This window comes from Nycticebus coucang, chromosome 5 (assembly GCF_027406575.1).
Source record: "Nycticebus coucang isolate mNycCou1 chromosome 5, mNycCou1.pri, whole genome shotgun sequence".
NCBI classification, from domain to species: domain Eukaryota; kingdom Metazoa; phylum Chordata; class Mammalia; order Primates; family Lorisidae; genus Nycticebus; species Nycticebus coucang.
This window is the reverse complement of record NC_069784.1, coordinates 129,687,684-129,713,014: the sequence shown is the minus strand read 5'-3', so window position 1 is coordinate 129,713,014 and position 25,331 is coordinate 129,687,684. Positions and strand designations below refer to the sequence as shown.

The window sequence follows — 25,331 nt, the reverse complement described above, 5'->3', positions numbered from 1 at the left end:
AAGAATGAGACTGGATCACGAATGCTGAGGTCAAGTGCATGTAGGTCGTGTGCGTTAACGGTGGCTGCAGTGACTGCCACTGGTGACGGTGGAAGAGGAGAAGGTGGAGATTGCTGTGGGGAGATGTTGAGGCAGTCTCTGCTTTACATAGAAAACAAAAATCAACCAAATGGTAACAAGCCCACATTCCTAGTGAACAGAAATATGTCTACTGATACTGTTTGGCTTCAAAGTAAACGGTGGATTATAACAGATTAAATGTGAACAGCACTTCCTGGCAGTGGGTTTATAGTCAAATATAGAAGCAGATAAATGCCTGGAGTGGGGAGAAACAGAGTTGTCATTTCAGAGGGTCAAGTTATGGAGGCAGTGCCCTGGGAGAAGGAGCCCCGTACGGAGGGGAACAGGTTGATACGCTCTGTGAATGAAACTTGCAGGATGAGAGAGGAGTGAGGAGAACCGTGAAGGCGTTTGATGAGATTCTCATCAGACAGTGGGTTGCTGAGCAGGCCAAGTTCAGCCTGGTTCCTAAGGAGGATTCACACTGTTGCTCCATAGATACCAGAGCCAGCAACTACTTTTTGCCCTGTCTACTTTTACTCTCTTTCCCCATCTTGTAACAGTTTAATAAAAACTTCTACACATGGTTTGTCCAAGTGCAGAAGTATTTCCTCCATGGTAGAGCATTCCCCTCTGAGCATGCCTATCAGCCTCTTAGGAGGAAGACTATTCTTCTTTATGTTTTCTTTACAGTGGAGGCTGCCTGTTACTAATCTCCTGCCTCCGTTATGTTATTTAGCAATCTTCATATCTACGGTCTGGGTCATTAATGGCTTGTGTAAGTCACCCTGCAGTTACTGCTGATACTGTATTCAAATGAATATATTGAATTCCCAAAGAGATAGTCAAGAAAGAACAGTTCTTGTTTGAAGTGCCTCGCTCATTCAGCAGGTCTGAGAAAACGCCTACAGCCTTATAGCTGTGGCGGAGTTCTGTGGGCACGGTACACAGATTACAATATCAAAGAGATCTCATGTTTGATTTCTTTCACTAGAACTTCGATTTGTCTGGTTCCCATTCCACACCCTTTGGATCTTGTTTCATGATGTTTCAAGAGGCTTAAGAATGAGTCTTGTTCTGAAGGGACTCTTGTTAATGTTTTATAAGTTTGTGTTACTTGTGGCCATACCGTTAAATGTTAGAGTAACAAGTCACTGTATCTGCGGCTCACTCTAGGGCATGTACATCAAATCAACCTACGATGGACTGCACGTGATTACCGGAACCACAGAAAATGTAAGTGTACATCCGTTAGCTGTCAAGTCTGCTGTGTGTTTAAACAAATTTGACACATGGTCTCTTGCTTTTCATTTAAATGTTATGCATGTTGTTTTGTGACCTGCAGTGAGAGCATGGCTGCCTGCTTTGTTTATTTCAATTGATAGGATACTGTTTATCACAAGCTGGTGTCCATTTATTATTTAAATCATTCTTTATTGCTCTTGTTCATACGCTTTGCCTACCTTTCACCCCCACTCACGTATTCATTATTCCTTCCACACCCTGGAAGTGTTTAGCCGTAGTTACAAAAACAATGATCCCCCTATTGAGAATTGCTCTTACAAGAGCTGGAATAGGTGTTCTGTTTGTTTGTTTAATGGAATTTTTATATGCCCCCAAGACAGCTATTTTGGAATTTTTGCACAACATCTTTTTATAGTATTGTATACTATGGTATTATATTTTATAATATTTGGCATGATATTGAAATTTAGCCCCTGTCCCCAAATCTGGTCTATTCCTGCTGTGAGAGACTTTGGTACATTCTTTACTTCCAGTGAATTTGTTCATAATCATAGCTCTTGAGAGCTTTACTCTTGGAACCTACACTATGGTTAGCTCTGGAATGGCTTTGATAGGAAACTAAAAATGTTTGAATGACTTGCCTGAGTCTGTGTAAAAAGAAAAAAAAAAGCATGTTTCTTGGGAGTTAATCTATTTAATCAGTTAGGACAGGAGGAAATAATTCCTAAAGTAGGTTTTGGTAGCCACTTTTCTAATCTGTTTGATGTCTATGATTTTGAGCTTCGGTGTCTAGGTCTTTTTTTTTTTTTTTTTTTTTTTTGCTGTTTCTGGCCAGGGCTATGTTTGAACCCGCCACTTCTGGCATATGGGGCCGGCGCCCTACTCCTTTGAGCCACAGGTGCCACCCAGCGTCAGTCTAGGTCTTTTGATAAAAGGAAAATGTCATGATGTTTGAGTGTTTGTGATAAACACCTGATTTTTATAGAAAGAAAATGACATTGTTTTAGGCAGTCAGTGAATTATAAATACATTGTGTGGTTCTGGCAGATGAATGAGTCAGGAGCTGGTAGTATCTTTAAGCATTCTCTGTAGAGCTACAGTGACAGAAGGCTGATAATCACTGAACTTTTTATGCCATGTCACCTGATAGGCAGTAACAGCCCAGGAAGCTCTGCTTTTAGGCTGGGGATGGTGCTAAAGAAAAAATGCATAAGGCATCCTGTGATTCTCCCCTTGACCTTCTCAGAGACTTTGTATGCTGCAGCTCAGCCATGACACACACGGGCACACACCCCTCAGTACGGTGGATGTGTATGGGTTCAGAATGTTGTGGATGTGGATGGGTTCAGAATGTTGAATGTCATTTCAGTTTTCAAAGAGTTGAAGTTTCACAGTCTAGCAATTTGACTTAGCCAGACCTGTGTGGTTCCAAATTCTGTCTTCTTGAAGCAGTCTCAACATTTGAAACACCAGAAATCATTGAGTTTCTTTCCTTCTGGACCCTGCCCCCTACCTTTTCTTTTTAAAGATGAGAATTGAAGGAGAGTCAAGTCAACACTGCTTTTGAATGGAACGGAATGTCAAACGTCATTAATGCTATAGTCTCTGAATTTCTGCCAGACCCATAACACTGGGAGACAGATTCAAAGTTTCCCTGACCATAGCCTAGCCTACTGTTCCCATGTACAGCTATGTGGAACTCAGCTCAGAGTGGGCGTTGCTTTCCTTCGCCCCCCACCTCCACCCCCCATGGAGTTCCTGGCAAAAGGAATACCATCGCATTAGACATCAAGTAAAAAAAAAAAAAAAAAGAGAGAGAAAAGAAAATTTGTCTCATTCTATCTGGTAATCCACTTGAAAATGCTACTCATCCCTTCTTTCTTTCAACTTGTATTTTTTGAGACAGAGCCTCTCTCTGTTGCCCAGACTAGAGTGCCACCGCATCAGCTTAGCTCACAGCAACCTCAAACTCCTGGGTTTCCAAACTCCCACCACAATGCCTGGCTAATTTTTCTATGTTTAGTAGAGACAAGGTCTAGCTCTTGTTCAGGCTGGTCTCAAACTCCTAACCTCAAGTGATCCTCAGGCCTCAGCTCCCTGAGTACTAGGATTATAGGCTTATGACACCTTACACAGCCACAACCTGTATTTACTGAGTACCTGGAATGTGCCAGACATTAGGCTAAGTCTTCTAGATGACAGCGGAAAGTTAGGTAAGAGCTCGCTTCTCAAGGGTTTAATCTGGATATTTTACATTTAACTTTGGATATTTTATATTTGCATGTTGGTAGAGAAGGCCAGTTCCATGTTAGCTTTCATAGTGTCACTTGAGGTCACCGTGATGTCAGAGTCAGGATCTTTTAATGGAAGCGTCGCATGGTGAGTGGCAGTGGACCGAGCCAGCTGTTGCATTTCTAAGGGAATTGTCTCCATATTCCTTTGCCGTGGACTCCAGGCTTAAGCAACACCAATAGGCCATCCTCAGGCCTTCATTTCATCTATTTGAAGGTTACTGGAGAGACCAGATCATTCCAAGATCAGACTAACAGTGTCTGTGATTCTCTGATTTCTTTTTTTTTTTTTTTTTTGATTTTGTGCAAGACCTTGACAAGAGGCAGGACATAGTCTCATCCATCCTTTCCACTCCAGGATTAGATGGGAGGTAGATCAGCCTCTGAAGAATGGGCGCCTCATTCTACAGGCCAGCACCCTCCTGCAGCAAACCAGAATAAGCATCATTTTTCAGCATCTGACTCATGGGGAAGACGGGCGAGAGCTGCAGAGTGGGCAGGGTTTTGGTACCAAGCTCTCTTTACACATGTTTTGCCAAGCCCCACTCTTAGTTTGTGGTCAGAGATTTGAGAAATGAATGTGTGAGGAGCCTCAGGAAGGGAGGTCAGTTCCCCGGCCATGGGTGCTTGTTTTATAAGATTGCATATCTGTAAAGAGAGACCTTTTGGCCTTGGGGGTCATCTATTGTAAAGTAAAGTTTATCTTAAGTGAATCCCTTGTTTGGGAAGTTAACTGGACTGGACTGATTAGGATCAGAATTACCAGAGTTAGGTCTTAACTGTGGGGTATACGTTTGGCAGAAGGGAAGTTAGATACTCTAATTTTTTTTAAGTGACTTAGGGGCTCAAGATGGGCCATCTCCCTGGGTGCCCATGTTGCTGGTCTCTCAGGTGTTACGGTGGCAGGTTAAGTCATTTCAAACGTAACTGTCATAGTTGCCTGTGCCTTGCATTGGACGAGACCAAATCAAAGGAGATACTGCTACAGTTTAGTGGGGCTTGGTAATTTGTTGTTGACCCTCTCACAGCATTGAGTGATGTAATTCAGCAGAGCTGTCTTGGGTATAGTTGGTGTTCTTCTCCCCGTGTTCAAACGTACTATTTTTTTTAGATAGTTGTGAATTGTTTGAAGATTCAACCAGTTCCATAAGTTACAAATTAAATACTCTGGCCTAGATAATGTTTGATTAGAATTTGAAACAAAGCCTTATCCTTTCTACTTCTTTTGTTCTTATATGAGATTTATTAAACATAACACATTTTAGGTTGCCTATATGAACAAGAATGCTATGAGCAAAGTATTTGACAACTAGATTATATTTTTGTGTACATATTATTGTTATAGTGATTGAAAATTAACAACATAGGCTCGGTGCCTGTAGCTCAGTCACATGCACTGAGGCTGGCGGGTTGGAACCCAGCCCAGGCCTGTTAAACAATAATGACAACTATAACAAACAAGTAGCCAGGTATTGTGGCGGGCACCTGTAGTCCCAGCTACTTGGGAGGCTGAGGCAAGAGAATCACTTAAGCCCAAGAGTTTGAGGTTGCTGTGAGCTGTGACATCATGGCACTCTACTGAGGGTGACATAGTGAGACTCTGTCTCAGAAAAAAGAAAATAACATGGTATTATTTGAGGGAAACAAAATCGGGGCTTTGTTTTGTTACTAAAGATTCATTCATTTTGAGTTTAATCTGAAAATGAAAAAAGGTAAATTCATTTCCTTGAAAGAAATTTTCAGTTGGCACCAACTTTCTGTTCTACATATCATCTTGTGATGATATGTAAAAACAAGATTGAATGAAAATAAGATTTCATTTAGTAAGTGAATGGGATGATAGAGTTATAAAGATGATCTTTACAAATTAAGAAGTCGGTCAGCTTTTATAAGGTTAATTTTGATAGAAATAGGTATGTGTAACATATTTCATGATGAAAAATAGCTTTACTCAGCTAATCACTTGGACAGTGTGTCTAGACTCTCCCGTGGGGGCTAGCTGAACCTGGTTGTTTAACTGAGAGATTATAGGTTATAACAGATGCTAATTAAATAGATGGCACAGTATTCACACACAAGGTCCCCATACACTGTGGCATCTCGGGGGACTACCGTACCTGGCTTCATTTTTCCTGAGAAAATCTTGCCTCAGTTGCTAGTTGCCTATAGAAGAAAGAAAGAAGATAGAAGCAGAAAGACCTAGAAGGTTTAAAAATTAAGCCTGTTTTGGTTTTTGTTTCTAAATAGTCTCCTGCAGACAAATCTCAGAAGATTCATGCCGGGGATGAAGTCATTCAAGTTAATCGGCAAACTGTGGTGAGTTTATCTGTGGAGACTTGAGTTCTCTCCTGTAGAACTTTTAATGGCATTTAAAGACATTGCATTTAAATGATGACCATTTTCAGCTTCCGTCCTATTTTCCACTATTTTAAGTAAGTGCCAACAATACAAACGTGTTGCATCTGCATATTATATCTACTTATTTTCTCGCCAGTCTGATTTCCTCCTGGTAAATTCATAGGTTTAGTTTCTGTGGTTCATGGGAAAGTCCGCCCCTTCTCACATTCTGTCTTTTGAAGGTGGGGTGGCAGCTAAAAAACCTGGTGAAGAAATTGAGAGAAAATCCCTCAGGAGTTGTTCTGCTGCTGAAGAAGCGTCCCACCGGGTCTTTCAACTTCACCCCTGCCCCTCTGAAGAACCTGCGCTGGAAGCCACCCCTGGTTCAGGTACCTGTTGGTCACTGTGACCCTCGTCTGTCACCCTCACATGAACAATGTCCAATGTCTGATTTGTCTCCCCCTCCAAAAGAATCCCCCAACAGACTAAAATTTGAAGGTGGATTGGTTTCAGAAGTTTGTGTGTCATGATCCTGTTGTCCTGCTTATGTGTAAATACACGTTCTAGAAATACACTGAGCCGTGTAGTAGCCCCTCGCTATATATGACTAAATCATAACTAAATTAAGTTGAATTACAAGTTCGTCTTCTCAGTGTCACCGGCCACCTTTCAGGTGCTGAATATTCACACCTGGCTGGTGGCCGCCGTAGTGGACTATGCAGATACTGACGTTCCCATCACTGCAGAAATTTCATTCTAGTTCTGCTCTTGGCTCATCTCAAACGTATTCTTACATGGCTGTGTACAGTTTGAATACCGACACTATACCTTGGAGAGACCACATGGGGTGGAGTCGTTAGTGGTGCTTTACCAAGGCTGGGTAGGGGTGCTGGGAGCGATCCCCACCCAGTGGAGAGTAGTATCACATTACTGTTTATACATTGTTTAGAATCACCAATATGTGGGGATAATAAAAGGCAAACCGACTTCATGTGAGTGTTATTACTGAAGTTGTCTTCAGATGATGTACCCCTTACTGTTCACATCTGCCTGGACCACTGGTTCTTGGTGTTTATTTCCTACACCAAGAATGAAAAACAACATTTGTCATGCCCTTTGTGTGTTTGATTTTATTGTGTATCTTCACATGGAAGAACTGTAGTCTCAAGCCATCAGTTTGGACGCTGTGTGATGCACTGGACATATGTCTACACATGTTGCTCACGGAGGAGGCGTTAAAAATAGATGACACCGCAGAGGGCAGAGCGAGGGGGAGCATAATCAGAGTCACCTCCTCAATAGGAAGTGCATACTTAAATTTTAAAAATGTTGACAGATACAGTCCATGTATTTATGGTGTATGCAGGATGTTTTGAACTATGTTTACATTGAAGAATGGCTAACTCAAGCTCATGAACATGTGTGCTACCTCACATCCCATTTTTTTGTGGTGAGAGTACTTAAAATATGCAAGTGTTAGACATGTAGCAGTTGTCAAGCATGAAATACGCCATTTCTTATAGCTGTTGTACCGTAGATCTCTTGACCTTATTCCTCCCAGCGAACTGAAACTTTGGACCTTCTCCAGTATCTCCTCCGCCCCTGGGGTCACCCTTCTCTCTGCTTCTTTGAGTGGCATTTGTAGATTCCACATATAAGCGAGATTAAGTGTCTTTGTCTTTCTGAGCCTGGCTTATTTCACTTAGCAGAATGTCCTCTGGGTTCGTGTGTGTTCTTAGCAGCGACAGGATTTCCTTCTTTTTAAGGACAAATCGTATTTTGTTGGGTATATACATATGTCATGTTTTCTTTATCTGTTCCAGTTGATTGACATGTTTTCTTTATCAATCCAGTTGATTGATCCCCTGTCTTGGCGGTTGTGAATGATGCTGTAGCGGGTGTGAAGACATCTTTATAACATTCCCATTTCGTTTTCTTTAGTTACATATCCAGCAGTGGGATCACTGGATCATATGTTTATCATAGTTCTATGTTTAATTTTTTGAGGAACCTTCATACTGTTTTCCTAAATGGCTGTACTAATTTGCATTGCCATCAACGGTGTACCAGGGTTCTCTTGTCTTCATGGCCTCACTAACTCTTCTACCTTTTTGATAATAACCATCCTAACAGATAGGAGGTGTTAACACCTTGTGGTTTTAATTTGCATTTCCCTGATGATCTGTGATGCTGTTTGTTCGTATGCCTGTTGGCCACCTGTCTGTCGTCTTTCGATAAACATTCTTTTCAGGTCCTTTGTCCATCTTTTGATCAGGTTATTTGTTTTTACACTATTGAGTTGTTTGAGTTCCTTGTGTATTTTGAATATTAAACCTTTATCAGATGTACATTTCTGACTGTTTTCTCCTGTTTAGATTTCCTCTTCACTGTGTTTGTTGTCATATTGGCTGTGTAGAAGCCTTTTGGTTTGCATAATCCCGTTTGGATGTTCTTTATTATTTTTTAACCTGTACTTTTGAGGTTATATTAAAAAAATCATTGCCCATAACTGATTACACCCCAGCTGTTTCTGTTTTCACTTGATCAGTATGAAGTCAAACATGTTTTTATTTTATTATTTTTGAATTCTCAGAATGTGATACTTAGAGGTGCTTGATTCTTCACAGTAAGGGATGTAGTGCCGACATGCGGGGTCTGCCAGCTAATTGGTGCGCGGGATAAATAACAGGCTCTGAAGATGCAGAGTTGGGTGTGCTCTGGGTAGGTGAAGGCCCCTTTTCCCGGTGAAGTGGGAGCATTTTGGAACCTGGAAGGGTAGATGGGGTTGGCATTGGCAAGTGGGGGTACATATCATGGAGGAGGTAAATGCTCTTTTTTAAGCACACTTGCCCACAAAACGTGTCTATGCTGCCACGAGGGAGGAGCAGGTTTCCTTCACAGAGAAGGTTTCCTAGAGCACAGTCTGGGGCCTTAGGCAGTTAGTCTTTCTAAGCTCACTGTCCTAATTATTATGTTGACTATTAGAAAAGATTTTGGGGTAAGGCTGAGAAAGCCAGTGAGGCAGGGGACAAGCAGGTGTCCAGTGTGACAGGAAATCTGGGTGGTGATAGAAATGAAAGCCAGGAAAGCCCAGGGAAGGAAGAGACGATAGGTATTTTGAGCATAACTGAGTTTGAGGTAACAGAGGACGATTCACACGGTTATGTTCAGAATGCAAGTGGAAATTATTTTTATATACGACTAATGGTGCTTTCTTGTCATCTGGAAATTCACATAAGAAGGGCCACTCTTCTAGGTTCTTGGTTTTGCCTAGCTTCTGGACAAGTTATGCTCACTGTGCAGGGGGTGAGAGATGGAGGCACGGAGTTTTGCTTGTGGCCGGGGGAGGTCATCACCACCAAGGTGCTTGTGGCTTGGGGAAGTCATCACCACCAAGATGCAGAGGCTGTTTTTCAGTTTAGTGATCAGTGTTCTCATGATGCGTCCAGATTTTTTCAAATACAAACTCTGGCAGATAGCTACTCCAAGGACTTGCTCAGCTCTGCTGTTTATCTAGGTTTTGTTCCTCAGTGTTCTTTCTTCCTGGAAGCCCACCATCCCAGAAGGAAGCTCTTTAGTTCTTCTCAACATCATTAGTGTTGTCCTGTCATAGAGAAGGTGACCCTGTCTCTCTGTGACTCAGTATCTCTCTTGAACATCCACTCCGTGAATCTCCTGGCAGTCACTTCTAGCTCCCTCACTCTGGCTGTTCTTCCTTCAATGCTTGGAACCCAGTTCAAGTCTCACTTCTTCCTACACAACTGGGGTTAGACAGGGGATACAGGTGGCTTTTTATGTCTGCCAGGACCTAGCACAATTCTTGCTGGCCTTCCTCAAATACTGAATGCCTTGGGTCTGAGATTTTCTTGTTTCTTTGCCAATGAAAGTTTGTTGTTGTTGTCGTCATTGTTAGACTATAGGAAAGATGAGATTGAGGTTTTCACACCTAATTGTAAAAAGTAGGGACTTTGAGACCAATACCATAATGAAAATTAAACTATATGGATCTAAAATGTTTAAAACTAACTTGAATGCAGGAGCTCGTATATACACGTAGAGAGGGTGGCCGTAAAATTTGTGTGTGGTTTAAAATTGCTCACTGTTTTAAATTGCACATGAACTTTGTGGCCACCCCATATATATACAAAGATATATGTTAGGCAGTATGAGGTTGTGTATTTTCTGTGTGAAAGCTGGGTCTTCAGTCCTTTAGATGTGTTGTCTCAGTTCTCACAACCACCCTCCGTTGGTACTATTTTAGCTCTGATTTATTCTCATGTATAGATGAGGCACAGAGAAATTGAGTGATTTGCTCAACAATACACAGCGAACGAGCAGTCAGTCAGTGGTAGAGTTGCTAGTGATTTCCATGAACTAACTTTTCTTTTATTTATTTATTTTTTTGTTTTTTGTTTTGTTTTTGCAGTTCGGCCGGGGCCCGGTATATGGGGCCGGCACCCTACCCACTGAGCCACAGGTGCCGCCCAACTTTTCTAATTCTCACTGCCCCTCTATGTGAGAGGTATTATGTCACTCTTTTATGCTGAGGCTCTGGGTTTACATGATTTGCTCAGAGATACATTGACAGCCCTGGCACCTGGCTCCTGAGCCTCTGCTTCTTACTACCCTGTGTCTAGTCTTTTGAAATCCTAGGTTAATTTTGAGTGTTTTTTTTTTTTTTGCAGTTTTTGGCTGGGGCTGGGTTTGAACCCACCACCTCCAGTATATGGGGCCGGTGCCCTACTCCTTTGAGCCACAGGTGCCGCCCAATTTTGAGTGTTTTAAAGAAAAATAGAAGTGAAATACTGCCAGTATCTGTAAATGGCCATGGCCCCTGTTCACACACAGGCTGGTGTTGGTTTGGGGCAGGGGAAGGAATGCCCAGAATAATTTTCTAGTTGCCCTCTGCTGTTTCAGACCTCACCTCCACCCACTACGACCCAGTCCCCAGAAAGCACCATGGATACCTCACTGAGGAAGGAGAAGCCGGCCATCCTGGACCTGTACATTCCACCCCCGCCATCCGTTCCCTACTCCCCCCGGTATGTTAATTTCCATTTTCATGGTACACTCGTCTCCTGTTGGTATAGACTCTAGATCAGTGGTTCCCAACTTTTTGGCACAAGGAACTGGTTTCATGGAAGATAATTTTTCCATGGAGAGGGAAGGGGGTGGCATTAGATTCTTATGAGGAGCATATACCCTAGATCCCTTGTGTGTGTGGTTTATAGGAGGGGTTGCACCTCTAGAGAATCTAAAGCTGCCACTGATATGACATGAGGCGGAGCTCAGGCGGTGATGCCAGTGATGGGGAGCGGCTATAAATACAGATGAAATTTCACTTGCTCACAGTCAACCTGCCTCTGGCTGAGTGGCCTGGTTCCTAACAGGCCCTGGGCCAGTCCTGGATTACAGCCTGGGGTCGGGGACCGCAGTTCTAGATGGTGCTGTAAAGTTCACAAGGATCTTGAGAGAGGAAGATCCTTCACTGAGAAAGGTGTGCGTCGTGAAACTGCCATTAAAAAGAGGCTAATAAATGTTACAGCTTTATTTTATTGAGAAAGGTGTGTTCTGCATAGCACTTTAAAATGGGTACAAAAACATACATAGTTAGAATGAATGATATTTCATAGCACTAAAAGTGCCTATACTCAACGAGTTAGGGTACACTTTAAAATAACCAAAGGAGTGGAATTAGAATGTTCCTAACAAAAAGAAGTGACACCTGAGGGGCTGCACACCCGTTATCCTGATTTGATGGAGTCACATTGCATGATTGTATCATAATATTGCATGTACCTATAAAGATACACAGCTATTATATTATGTATCCTTAATAACTAAAAATAAAAAAGAAATTTCTATTATTTCTAAAAAAAATAGACTTTAAAAAAGTGTAAAAAAAATGTGTGATCAGCCTTACTCTATAGGAATGTAGGCATAGATCTAGGTTTTATGGGGCTTGAACTATACAATTTGTTGAGAAGGGAGCACTTTAAGAAAGGAATACAGAAATATGTTTTGAAAAAGTTATGAAAGCATATTCTCTGCCCGAGGCCTTGGAAGGTCTGTTTTTGGGGACCCTGTAGCTTAAGTTTCATCAATACCCTAATAAATTTATCTTTGGGGAGGAAGATAATGAATTCTTCAGTGAGGCTAATTGATGTTGCAGCTTTATTTTACTGAGAAAGATGTGTTCTTCACAGCACTTCAAAAACCCCAGATGAGTGTAGGTACGGATGTGTCCTGTCTATGTGTGTGTATTACAGACTCTTATTGACAGTTGTCTTGGAAATGACCACGTTCTGCAGCCGTGGTTCTCAACCTTCCTAATGCCTCCAAATGCTGCGACCCTTTAATACAGTTCCTCATGTTGTGGTGACCCCCAACCATAAAATTGTTTTCGTTGCTACTTCGTAACTATAATTTTGCTATTGTTATGAATCGTAATGTAAATATCTGATCTGCAGGATGTATTTTCATTGTTACAAAGGGGTTGCGACCCACAGGTTGAGTATAATGAGGACGGTATATAAGGGTCGGAGATGATGGAGCTGTGATCTAGGCTTATGCTTTCAGTTTGCGTATTTATATATGTGGATAAAACTAGAGAACCCAATGTACATTTATTTCTTTATATTCTGTGTACATTTCCTGAGTGGTACCACCTGACACAAAACAGACCCACTGCTTACTCGTAGACAATTTCCAGAGACGTGATTCACCTGTGAAAGAAGAAATTGAGAAATACATAATTATGCTGTAATATTTCTATAGGGCAAAGTTCAGACTGAAGTGATGACAGTGAAGTTTTGCGCTGACTGGAGTTCTTCATTTGTAGCTGAGCCATTTGCTTCCATTGTGTTTCTTTTGTATCAAGTACAGAGAGGAGTCAAGGTCGTTTCCTCTTCCTGAGTCTGATTTTACTCAGAACTGACTACAGCATAGAGAGAATTTACCACAGGTGGCCAGGGGCACTTGGTTCCCAGGATTAGGTTGTGTTTAGAGGCGCAGAGACCCGTTGCCTCTGCACAGCGAGAGCATGGAGTTTTACTGACAACCAGCATGTGGGTTGTTCCATCAGAACCACAGGGAGAGGCCCTCCCCTGACCCAAAATATTCTTGTCTGGGCCTCAGTGAGAAATCCCAGGACTAGTGGCAAGAAAAAAGGGTTACATAGACGGGGAGAGAGGGAACTAGGTTAAGCTACTTGGGGGAGATTCTGTGGAGAACACATTCTGGTGCACACACACCATTAATTAAGGATATTTTCTGAGAGACAAAAAAATGAAAATGAGTTAGAGAAAAAAATGAGTAATGAGTCCTGAAAGCTTTGTGAAGGGGGGAATTACATGCTAGGTTTTAAGGTGTGGAGGGAGCAGATGCCTTGGTGGGGAGGGGTGGGCGGAGTGCTGAGCTCGCCTGCGATGCCACACACAGGCAGGGCCGGCTGCCTTGGATGGCTCTGGATCTCGGTTCTGTATGTCGTTGAGTAGGTTTTGTCTAGAATTTACTAAATGCAAACAGTTTAATAACCCTCTGGCACTGGGGCTCAGCTAAAATCAATTTTAAGTTTTATTATTCGTTGACGGAATTAAGATGAAATTGGTGATCCCACTTCTGCGGCTTTCTGTAGTATTTAGTTCACAAAAGATTCGCCCTTTGTCAGTTCCTATAAAGCCTCCTTTGTGTTTTTTAACATAATTTTCAAATTGAACAACTTCATTATACATCAAGAGTCTTTTTTGCTGGATCTTGGCATGGAGGCTGCTCTTGGCATGAGAAAAATGGCTCGATAGATCATACCTTACACAGTAAACGGGAGATTCGCACTATGGGACAGAAACACAAGAAAAGAAGAGCGTTTTTTCAAAGCCACATTTGTTTAAACATGTATGGACAAAATTACATTTACTCTTTTTCAACAGGATCATGGCATTTGCTCTTATTCAGTAAGATCTGTATGTATATGAGAGGCAGCAGGGGTTGGAAAGAGGGTTGCCTTTTCCCCCGGTGGCAAAGGAGAATTTAGATTTTCTTAATGTATGCTGGATGTAGCGTGATTCCTGTAATTCTTCAGTGTGAGAGAATCTTTGTAAGCAACTTAATTATTGCACGTTATCTTCCAGGGATGAGAATGGGAGTTTTGTTTATGGAGGATTCAATAAGTGTAAACAACCGTTGCCTGGTCCGAAGGGTTCCGAGTCCCCGAATTCCTTCTTGGACCACGAGAGCCAAAGACGAAGATTCACCATTACCGACTCTGATCAGTTGCCTGGGTATTCTGTAGAAACCAATATTTTGCCCACAAAAATGAGAGAGAAAACTCCATCTTATGGTGAGTTTCCGAGTGTGTGTTTTGTTCTACAGTTGGCTTTTTACTTCTCTTCCCCTCCCACTTCCTTATTTGGAACTGCTGGATGGATTTGGCAGGCTGTAAGGGTAATCCGAGGAAAACATAAACCTCAATGAAATTCTAAGTATGAGACCTTTATTCATCTCTCTAAAGCAAGCCTTGTTGAGTCATTCCTCTGCCTGGCATCAAAGCCCAGCTGAGTGAGATCATGTTACAGTTTTAACTTTCAGTATCTGGGTTTTAACTTTGGAGTGGCTTTGCTCCACAGACTCAGTCTTAAGTTTAGCATGAACCTGTCCTAACTGCTTGCTATGGAAATACAGTGCTTTGAAATACAGTAGAACCTCTGCAAGTTGACCGCCCAAGGGACTGTAACAAACTGGCCAACAAACGGAAGTGGTCAACATACGGAGCTAAGCTACTGTACTGATATGTACATGTGGTGCATGTCTGATCTATGAAAATTAGTTCAGTTAGGAGGTGGTTGATGTAGGGAAGTGGTCAGCCATGGAGGTTCTATTGTACTTACTTTAAAATTTGTTGTCGCTTCTATTTAAGTGGGAATGATATTGTGGGGTCCAAGTTGTAAATAAAGGGAAGGCTTCTCAGAAGTCCCCAAACTCGTCAACCTTGTCATCTTCCTTTTTGTCTTTGAAGGGAAGCCCCGGCCTCTGTCCATGCCTGCGGATGGAAACTGGATGGGGATTGTGGACCCTTTTGCTAAGCCTCGAGGTCACGGCAGGAAAGGTATGTTTAATGTAAGCAAACCAGAAGGCACCAAGTGGGGAATCAGAAGACCCAGGCCTTAGTTTCAATTCTATTCCTAAATGTGTTGTAATAACGAGACAGAGCACTTAACCTCCTGAGTCCCATTTCTCTTCTATAAAATCAGTACTGCTGAAGACCTCTCAGCTCCTGCCTGTTTCTAGAATGGCAGATTTCATAATCCTTGTTAGTGACTGAAAAATTGACTGATTACCATTGTGTGTTATAAAAAGGTTGCAGACGTTAATGGTCTAATTCTTAAACAAGGAGAAAGAAATTATTCATTAAACAATCTTACCCTAAATTTCATGACTATTGTTATTGGAGTCTCGTTCATTTCTGATGAACAAATATTAATTTTTTTCTTTCAGATCCTTCTTGTGTTAATTACTATTTGAAAAGAAATTTGTGTTTAATTTGCCCTGTAATCAAAGTTACTGGTTATTGTACTAGTGTTAAAGGAAATTTTTGAAAATATTCTTATTTTTTTTTTTTTTTGGCCAGATGATGCTTGGATCAACATTGGCAGAACATCATAACATTGTTTTTGCAGTGTTGAAACAAATAGCACAGTAGGCTTTAGATAGTAAAAGAAGACGAAAAAAATTCTGGAGGTCTAACCTTGCAAAGGCCCCTGACATCTGCTTGGGACTTAGTAAAATTTGTCTGTAGTACCCATGCCACTTGGATTATGCTAGAGTGAGACAAGGATGGGCGCCTATCTATGTTCAAGGTACCCGTAGTTAACAGGTGAATATCTGTGGAGCAGTCAGCAGGGGGCAGGGCTGTCCTTTGTTTAGATTTAAAAATGTTACCATCTTCATTGCCATTTCAGGAACCTGGATTTAGCCTTTTGTTTCTTTTATATATTAAGAAAAGAAATGAGAGGGTTGAGGAGTGTGACAATTACCTGTGCTCCCCCCCCCTTCCATGTTTGTCTCGCACTATTATTTTAGAATAAAAGATACCTGCCCATGGCCACTTAAAAACAATAACAGATTTATTGGGTTATAACTTATAGCATAAGAAGTTCACCCTCTTCAAGTATACAATTAGGCATTTTTTAGTATATTCACAGAGTCGTGCACCAATTACCACTCTCTAATTCCACATTTTCACAACCCTAAAAAAGAACTAAGGAGAAATCCAATAGCTTTCAGCAGTCACGCCCAGTTCCATCCTTCCCCAGTAGATGGGACAGTCACTCATCTACTTTGAGTGTATGGATTTGCCTGGTTGCCTGTTCTGGACATTTCCTATAAATAGATGTATCTGTCATTTGTGGCTTTTTGACAATAGGCACTTGATGAAAGTGTCTTTTCCGTTTTGAATTCAAAAGCAAAACAAACACATTGAAAAACACCTAGAAGGCATGAGAAAGTAAAACTCAGCTGGAATCTGCTTCCCTAACCTAGAAATAGTCATGCTGTGTGTGGTTTCTGTTTATTCCTACATTTACATTTATATACCTAGAAAAATGCGCAAAATAGAAGAAATAGATGTTCAATAATATTATGTGAAGTGAATATTTTCTATATCATGTATTTTCTTATGTGGCTCCATTATCTTGTGGCACCTGTTTATTTAGCCTGCTACTTTGGAAATTTAGGTTATTTTCTCCCCAACCCCCAATTATACATGTTTTTGCAAGTATCTGTATCCATAGTCTCCACACATTCCTGGGTGTTAGCAAAGTGCACTGGATTTTCAGTTTCTATAGAGTTTCTTAAACATCCCCTGATCCCAGGGAATCTACTGGCATTTAGGGTCTTGTTATTCTCCCAGGAACGCCCCAATCTTCAAATGCCCCGCATTGCGCTTCACTTGGGGTGACAGTAGAGTCACCTTGCTGTAGAGGCCTGAGCTTGTGCTGTAGGCATGAGCAAAGACCTGCAGGGAAGGAGTGATAGAATCATGGGACTTGCTCTCATTGTCTTCTAAGTTCAAGTGAAATGATAAGAATCTTATACCCGTGAAGAAGTACAGGCTCTCGGAGTCTGCTCTGCCCTTGGGTTACCTCTCGGGGCCAACACAGCTTAACATATGAGGGACCTCCTTCTCCGTTTCTGCTTTCTGAGCACCCAGTGGGGTGGGCTTGTTCACGTGTGAGGCCTCATAGCCCCTCTAGGCAGGGAGAGCAGGGGATGGTGCCCACTGTCAGTGGTGGCCGAAGTCTGGGCAGGCCTGTATGGTGGATGGTTATTTTAATGGACTTGTGGACTTTGTCTGAAAACAGGGGAAGATGCCCTTTGCCGGTATTTCAGTAATGAGCGGATTCCCCCAATCGTCGAAGAGAGCTCCTCTGCCCTGCACCGGTTCTCCAGACCCATGATGGAGCGGCAGCTGGTCCGCGGTGCAGACTACATCCGAGGAAGCAGGTGCTACATCAACTCAGATCTCCACAGCAGCGCCACGATTCCATTCCAGGAGGAAGGGACCAAAAAGAAAGCTGTCTCCTCGGCCTCAAAGTCCTCAGCCTCAAAGTCCTCGTCCACGGAACCGTCCCTGCTGGTCAGCTGGTTTACACGCCTGAAACTATTGACTCACTGAGAGCTGCCCTGCCCCGGGCTCCTGCCCGGCTGCTGCTCCAAGTGCCTTGCTTCCGCAGCGGACAGCCTCTTCATATCTCACCCACAGTATTAGGGAGTGACCTTCTGCATTCTCATTTTCTTTTCTTTTTGGAAAGTTGCATACTGCCCTTCTTGGAGGTTTGAGGTAATTCGATGGGAACAAATCCAGAGGATCTTAGGTGCTGGCTCATGTGGGGACAGGAGGGAAATGGATGGAGCCTTCTCTTTCTCAGAGACAGAACTTGGAGACACCACTCCATACATCAGAGACGTGGCCAGAAATGTTATGGTCATTGTGAGAAACTGGTGGCATTGTTTCTTTGGGAGATTGGGGGACTAAAATTGGTGGCTATTGTCATACAGATGTGGTGGTTTGTGGTCCAACTTCTTTACCTAAAAAAGCCAGTGGAGAAAACATCTTTGTTTCGATTTTTAAGGCTACACGCCACATTTGTAAGTGCAGGAGTTTGGCTTTGAAAATAACACGTGGCAAGTGTCTCAAGCTCTCAAAGCAGAGGTGTAAGTGCAGGTCCGTTACACTTGATTAACTTCCATTTTTTTTTTTTTTTTTTTGTAGAGACAGAGTCTCACTGTACCGCCCTTGGTAGAGTGCCGTGGCGTCACATGGCTCACAGCAACCTCTAACTCTTGGGCTTACGCGATTCTCTTGCCTCAGCCTCCCAAGCAGCTGGGACTACAGGCGCCCGCCACAACGCCCGGCTATAACTTCCATTTTTGTACCTCTCAGCACAGGTCAATTAATACAAACCACATGAACACGTTTTGATAGGGCTTATTACACACAGAGAAGTGTATGTTTATTTGTGAGGGGTGTCGTTGTTACATATTGTTGTCTGTAAGGGAAGGAAGCTGTAAGATTTGTTGACGGCCAAAGTATCATTCAGAAACACGAAACAAGATTTTGGTTAATGAGACATAGATCAGTTTGCATTTCAGCCTGTCCAGTGTCTATCTTCCAGAAAAGAATGTGCAGTTCTTTGAAACTGTACACATTTTGTTAACTAGAAATATCTTGGAAAGCCTTGTGGTCACTAATTTTCAACTTGCATCAGGTATTTTGAAAAAGCGTGTCTGGATATTAACTCTTGTTTAAACTGAATGTATGATATTTTGTTAGAATGGAAAAGTACTATCTTGTTAATTTAAGTGTTTAAATATAGTTGTATATTTTTCTTATTCTTAGTCACATGTAATTGAAGTATTTCTGTTTCGCGTCATACACAAAGCTAATGTAAAAAAGCATTCAAGGTGTTTTCAGATGATCAAGAGGGACCACCACGGCTGTTGTTAGCAGGGCACTGTTGTCAAAAAAACAAAACAAATCCTGCCAGGCATTTTGGGATTTTATGGATTGGAAATGGAGGAGAAGGTGTGATGTGTGCAAAGTACCATTATATGGGGGGAATCCTTTGAGGTATATTTCTGGGCAGAGCAAATATCCTCTAGTCTATCCCAAAGTGCCTCTCTCAGGTTTGCTGAACTGCCTGGAGTTCAGCATGCGAGAGTCCCTGGCACTGGCAAACAGCTCCCCTTCAGATGCTTCTGGTGGGGTTAGAGGGGCTGGCAGCCTCTTCCTGTTAGGTGGCTGGGCTCAGCCCAGGTGCTTTGCTGTCAGCCTGTGAGGCAGTGTCTTTCAGCCTTTGTATCTCAGTATAAACTCACAATAGTTAAACTTCCACAGCACACTTAAATTCCGTTGATCCAAAAAAGAAAAAAGAGTAAAAAAAAAAAAAAAAAGAATATACTTATTGTGCTTTGAACTTTTTTTGAACATAATTTATGATCTTTAAAAATGTTGGTGGCACCCCTGAGATCCTGTCACGGCACACTGGTTGAAATTCACTGCTCCACGGGCCCTGCAGGGAAGGTCTGGGCATTTCATGGGAGATCTAGGGGTGTCCGACAGAAGAGGCTTGGTAGGTGTGATTCACTGGGAACTTGGCACACTGTGAGGCTAGAGTGTGGGACAGGGAGGACTAGTGCGGGGCGCTGGTGATGAGGGGGAGCCATGGAGGAGGAGGTGCGCGGCCCTGCCCATCCTGCTATGAGCTGGAGCTGGCTGTGTGCCGGGAAGTGGGGCAGCACCTGCCCCACCCCATCCCTGATGCTGCAGCTCCACTGTATACTGAGTCCTGTTGCTTAGCTGGCAGGTTAGCCCCCTAATTTTTGTGGAGAAAATGTCACCTGTGAATTGAATAGCATAGCCATCCTCAAAATGCATTTTCAGAATGTCAGTTTTCACTATAGGCAGCACCCCAAACCGGATGGGCGCTTTTCTTCCCCGAAATCTGGGGGGCAGCCAGAGAAGTCTCCTGGGTCCTCTACCTACAGTCGGTCTCTGCTGCTGCATTTTTATCTTTATTTGAGGCTCTCTCCTGAATTGTGTTTGAACAATATATTGCTGCTAAAAGAAAAGTTTGTCCGTCTTTATATTGAAATATGTAAGCAATGGTTTCATATGGATTGCTTCAAACTTAGGGGAAACTGCTTGCCTCAGTAATAATCCAGGTTTAATGGCACATATGTGTTAACATATGAAGATGCAGGATGATTCTTTTTGACATGATGCCTTAAAACAGTGGTTTTTTTTTTTTTAACCTTACTAGACCCAATTCAACACCCATCCCTTCTGTAATAAATATTTTGTAATACCACCTTACAATCATCAAATGAAAATCATGAGTGACAAAACTTACCTTTATACATAAAAGCATCACCTCATTTACTATTTTAAAATGAAACTAAGCGGTACTATATCCAGCCTCTAAACCAGTGTTTTTCAACCTTTTTCTTTAATCTTACGGCACGCTTTACCCTATAGTTTAACTTCCGCAGCACACTTACATTATGTTGATCAAAAAGAAAAAACAGTAAAAAAGAGAATATACTTACTGTGCTTTGAGCTTCTTTCGAAAACAAATGAATTAATGATTTTAAAAAATTTTTGCGGCACACCTGAGATCCTCTCATGGCACACCAGCATGCCGTAGCACCCAGGTTGAAAATCACTGTTCTAGACATATCAATATGGTGTTCTAACTGAAATTTTATAATGAAACAATTACTTTAATATGTAGATGCTGTAGCACAATTACAAGATGTAGGGAAATGATACTGAAATAAGCCACATACTCTGTGTGTGTATAAATACATAGAAAACACAACAAGCCAGGTAGCTGTCAGCCCAGACCAATACAGGCCTGCTACCTTCGAAATTCAATACCAGGGATGGGACTGATGTCAGAAAAGTGATTTACTAAAATGTGGTCAATTCTTGATTAAGTTCTTGGTAAAAAAGAACTGAGCCTCGCTCAGGCTGTGCTTGCTGTGTGCCTGGCATTGTTCCAAACCCTTCCCTAACCGTTGTATGAGATGAGTGCTGTTTTTATTCTCCTTTTACATACAGACAGGTTATCTAAGTTATCCACTAGCTGTCCTAGTTATCTGCTAATGGCAGAGCTTGGATGAAAATTAAAGCAGCCTGGCTCTGGCATCCTTACTCATAATCTCTTTGCTGTACAGGCTTCCTTCCACTTATAGAATCTTCTAACTGCATTGCTGAAAAATCCACAGCATGTTAAAAAACTGGGCTAAAAATTCCCTGGGTGTTTATATAGCAAATGAAATTATAGATTCACAACCATGAAGTGGGTTTCCATCTACCTGCATATTTGGTGGGACAGTTGGAAATTGCACTGTTGGGGGACAGCTCTTCATTGTGAGAGGTCTGACCTGTAGGGTTTGTGTAGCGTGTCCCACAGATTCAATGCAAGTAGTGGCCATCTGTCATTGGTGCCTCCTCTGCTCACCAATTCCCAAAACCACCTCTAGGGGGTGGTACCATCTGTTTCAGATCAAGTGTTCTAAAAGAAATCTATCCTCTCTCAGTAGTGTTTCAGTCTATATATTCATTTTCGGACTCTGCTTCTCTCTTAATTCTTTCTCCACCAAACTCTGAAGTTTTAGAATCTGTTTCATTAGGTTTTTAATAATATTTTTGTTTTATCTCTTCAAAGCCAAGCACTTTTTGCATACTCCAAGTCAAAGACCATAAATATTCCCAAATTTTAGTTTCGTAACCTTCAGAAAACTCTCAGAGGTACTGACTTCTCTCAAGAGAGCTGTGGTAAGTAAATATGTTTGACATTTGAATGTCAGCAAAATACAAACTCTGTGTTGGCCTTTTGGCCACCATAGACAGCATGGGGTAGGGACAATGACCTGACTCGAATGTTTTTTCCTTCGTATATGTCATTAGGCCACTGATTCATGTTTTGCTCCATTGTTAATAAAAACCACTGCATTGTTTCCTTTGGGGTGAGACTACTGCAAGCTAATCCCTTGGAGATTTTGTAGAAGGTGGACAACTTAAAAGGAATTTAACTACTTTGAGGATGGTCACTCTTTGGCTTGGCCAGTGATATTTGATTTTATTCATTTTTGAATTTACTTTGTGTCTTCGCCAGCTCAGGCTCCTATAACAAAATACCACAGCCCGGGTGGCTTATGTGACAGAAATTGTTTCACAGTTCTAGAGGCTGGGAAGTCCAAGACCCAGGTGCAGGCTGACTCAGTTCCTGGTGATGCAGACATTTATGTTCCCACTGCATCCTCACCTGGTTTGCAGACATTTATGTTCCCCCTGCATCCTCACCTGGCAGAGGAGAGTAAGTTCTCTCATCTCTTCTTGGTGAGGGCACTAATATCATTCATGAGGAGGAGAGTAAGCTCTCTCATCTCTTCTTGGTGAGGGCACTAATACCATTCATGAGGGCTCTGCCCTCACAAACTGCTTACCTCCAAAGAGGCCCCACCTCCTAATACCATCACATTGGACATCGAAGTTTCAACATATGAATCTGGGGAGGATATGAACATTCAATCTGTAGCACTTTGCTTTTCTGTTTTTTAATACTTTCAAGCTAATCGGCTGGAAGGTGAGTATTTTAAAATCTATTTTTAAATTGCCTTAAAGAGCACACAAAGCTGACTTTTCTGATGTCTCTTCAAATATGTGGCAGGTCTTGCAGGATGCATCAAACCTGGTAGGACCTCCGTACATGTTTGGTAATACTAAAGGAGCTTAAAAATATTTTTTTATATCCTGAAGGAGATGGAATTAGAAAAACAATTTGATCTTTCTACTGCCAAATTAAGTTCTGCTGTAGGGGTTCTATTTATTTGGAGCCAGAATGATTGCCGGGATATGCTCAACTAACAAGGAGACCCTCAATGTGAATTTTAACATAAGTAAAGGGAAAATGATTACATCATGTTTGGACATTGCTAGAGAACCATGTTTTTCTCTGATTTTATGGATATGGGATCTGTCCCAAGCTCTGGGTGTGTGTATGTACAGAAGAAAGATTGCTCCTACTACAACAGTCTTTCTGACATAAAGGCCTACTGGCCCACTGATGTGGATAGAGGAAAGAAAATTTTGTCCATGAACAAAAAAATAATGTCACCCAGCCAGGAGGCTGTCAAATGCAGTTTTTTAGAACCTTTGGGGTAATGTACTCCACTCTCCTCACATAGAAACGTTTATGGTTCCAGTTATTAAAGACTCAATTCTGGCCGTAAGGTGACCAGCCGCAGGCATATTCTAAAATTCTATGGAAGTGTTTTACAAAGCTAATGGTCTGAGTTGATCAGCTCTCCCTGGCTGCCATTTTACAATAGACTTCAGGGGTAAAAGCATGTGACTTTACACCCGAGGAAGGTCCTTGTTGGAGTCAATGCTTGCTGAGGAGGAAGTCAGTTTATAGCCCAGCATTCACTTCACACTTGCAGCCAGGTTGTTACACACAAAGCCCCTTTACTGAATTTCTTGTTTCTCTGAAAAGTTGTCAAACTAAGTTGGAGGAGAAAAATTAAGAAATACACCTCAAAGTTATTTTTAAAAGAAACAGTAATCACTCCTCACGCCCTGGGATGGGGATATTCTCATCATTTTCTCTTTCCTTGCCTGGAGGATTGTAAACACTCAACTGTTCACGAAGAAATGATTAAAAGGAGATAAAATGTCAGGAGAAAAATGATTAAAGTGAAAGAAACGTTATTTTACTGACTAGACCCATTAAAAGGGATTATTTAACTTTATTGTTGGGGGGGATGAAGACTGGATTTTATTTTAAAATATTTCTTCACCAGTTTGACTTGTCTTGATCTGAACATTTTGATTATTTTACAGAATCATGAAAGAGCTCTAAAAATGAAGTTTAATATATAAAGTAATATTATCTCTGAAATAAGAAGTCATCCTTTAAATTGAGTTCATGTCAGGTTCTGTTCTCATACTTGAGTCCACACTTTCTGTCATTCCCACTGAGGCAACACCAGGATAAGAGAGGAGGGATTTGGGGAATTAGTGCGAATTTAGAAGTCTTTGGCTTTTGGAAATTGGCATTGAGTAGACAGAAGCAGTTGGGAGCTCAGCTTTTGAAGTCAGATAATCCAGCTGTCCCACTTCACCACTTAACAAGCTCTGTGACGCGAAGCGAGGTACTTATCTCTGCTCCTCAGTTATCTATGAAATGGGGATAATAATAGAATCTACTTCACAGACTTACGGTGATTAAATGAGATAAGGTCTGTAAAGCCCTTTCTTGGTATAGGATAGCACTTATCCCCTAATTCATGTTGACCCCTGTAATGCTCAGTATTTACTCCCTCTTAATCTCTAGTAAATAAGGCATTCAGAGCCAGCCAATAGGGAACTGATCATTCTTTTGTCAATAACCAGCCAGATAATGCTACTGTCCCATTGTCTAAAGGCCTCTGTGGAGTCTGGTCTGGACATGTGGTTTTTACTGGTACAGATTTCGATGACTCATGTTTTGATTGAGTCAGAACTCAAGAAATGACAAAAGTCTATGACTGAACACACACTCAGACTAACAGAGTATTGTTTTAACATTGGCTCGGCTTGTCCTCAGTGTGTCTTCTCTTTACCTCTCCCCCAAATTCCTCCCACACACGGTAAGTGAACACAAAGGCAGCCTGAGCGTTTCTGCTTCTCCCAGTTGGCTGATGGTCTTTCCCATCCCCATCCTGAAGTGTGTCCTCAAACTCATTTTAATGTTCCCCATGGTTAAAAAAAAGAATAATGTAGATTGGTATCTATTTTGGAAATTCACATTATGAAAAAGAACTCTTCCATAAGTATAAAACCAAGAGATTGTATTTCCTTTGTTGAAAATGAAGCCAAAAATGACGGGGCTTTGGTAGGTCCAGGAAGAAATGGGGAAAGACAATGTATCGGGGGGTGGGGAGGAGAGACAAAGGTTGTCAGGCTCAGCTTTTAGTTTATTGACCTGCACGTGACTTTCAACCTTTTGGACACGTGCAGACTGTGACCCTTAGGTCACTCAGAGGCTTAGCTAATGCAGATACGGTAGTTGTGAATGTTTTTGGAAGGACTTTGGTGAATGCAGCCTGTTTCTGATTGGCCATAAATTTTGGTCTATTTATACCACTTGAGTGGGATGGGAGCTTGGCTACACTTTTTGTGGCAAATTTCCCAGCCCCTTCCCTACTCGAGCATTTGTGTTGGACTCCACCACCTTTAGGTGGACTCTTATGAATCTGTGGGTGGGTGGTCAGATTTTACCTACACAATCAGTAGTTTGTATGATTCAACCTAGTGGGTTGCAGATACTCTGAGAACAAAGATCACATTTTTTT

At 41.9% G+C, this 25,331-nt stretch overlaps 1 protein-coding gene across 3 annotated transcripts in view; it reads left to right on the top strand.

The window, feature by feature from the left end:
• CNKSR3 (CNKSR family member 3) overlaps positions 1-18,177 on the top strand; it is a 98,247-nt gene extending 80,070 nt beyond the window's left edge. For all 3 annotated transcript variants that reach the window (XM_053591324.1, XM_053591325.1, XM_053591326.1), the window contains exons 7-13: positions 1,237-1,296; positions 5,844-5,912; positions 6,176-6,322; positions 10,851-10,975; positions 14,063-14,271; positions 14,947-15,036; positions 17,291-18,177. In XM_053591324.1, the coding sequence (XP_053447299.1) occupies positions 1,237-1,296; positions 5,844-5,912; positions 6,176-6,322; positions 10,851-10,975; positions 14,063-14,271; positions 14,947-15,036; positions 17,291-17,604 (1,014 nt within the window). In that variant the 3' untranslated portion in view covers positions 17,605-18,177. The remainder of the gene's footprint in view (positions 1-1,236; positions 1,297-5,843; positions 5,913-6,175; positions 6,323-10,850; positions 10,976-14,062; positions 14,272-14,946; positions 15,037-17,290) is intronic.
• The last annotated feature ends 7,154 nt before the right edge of the window (positions 18,178-25,331 follow it).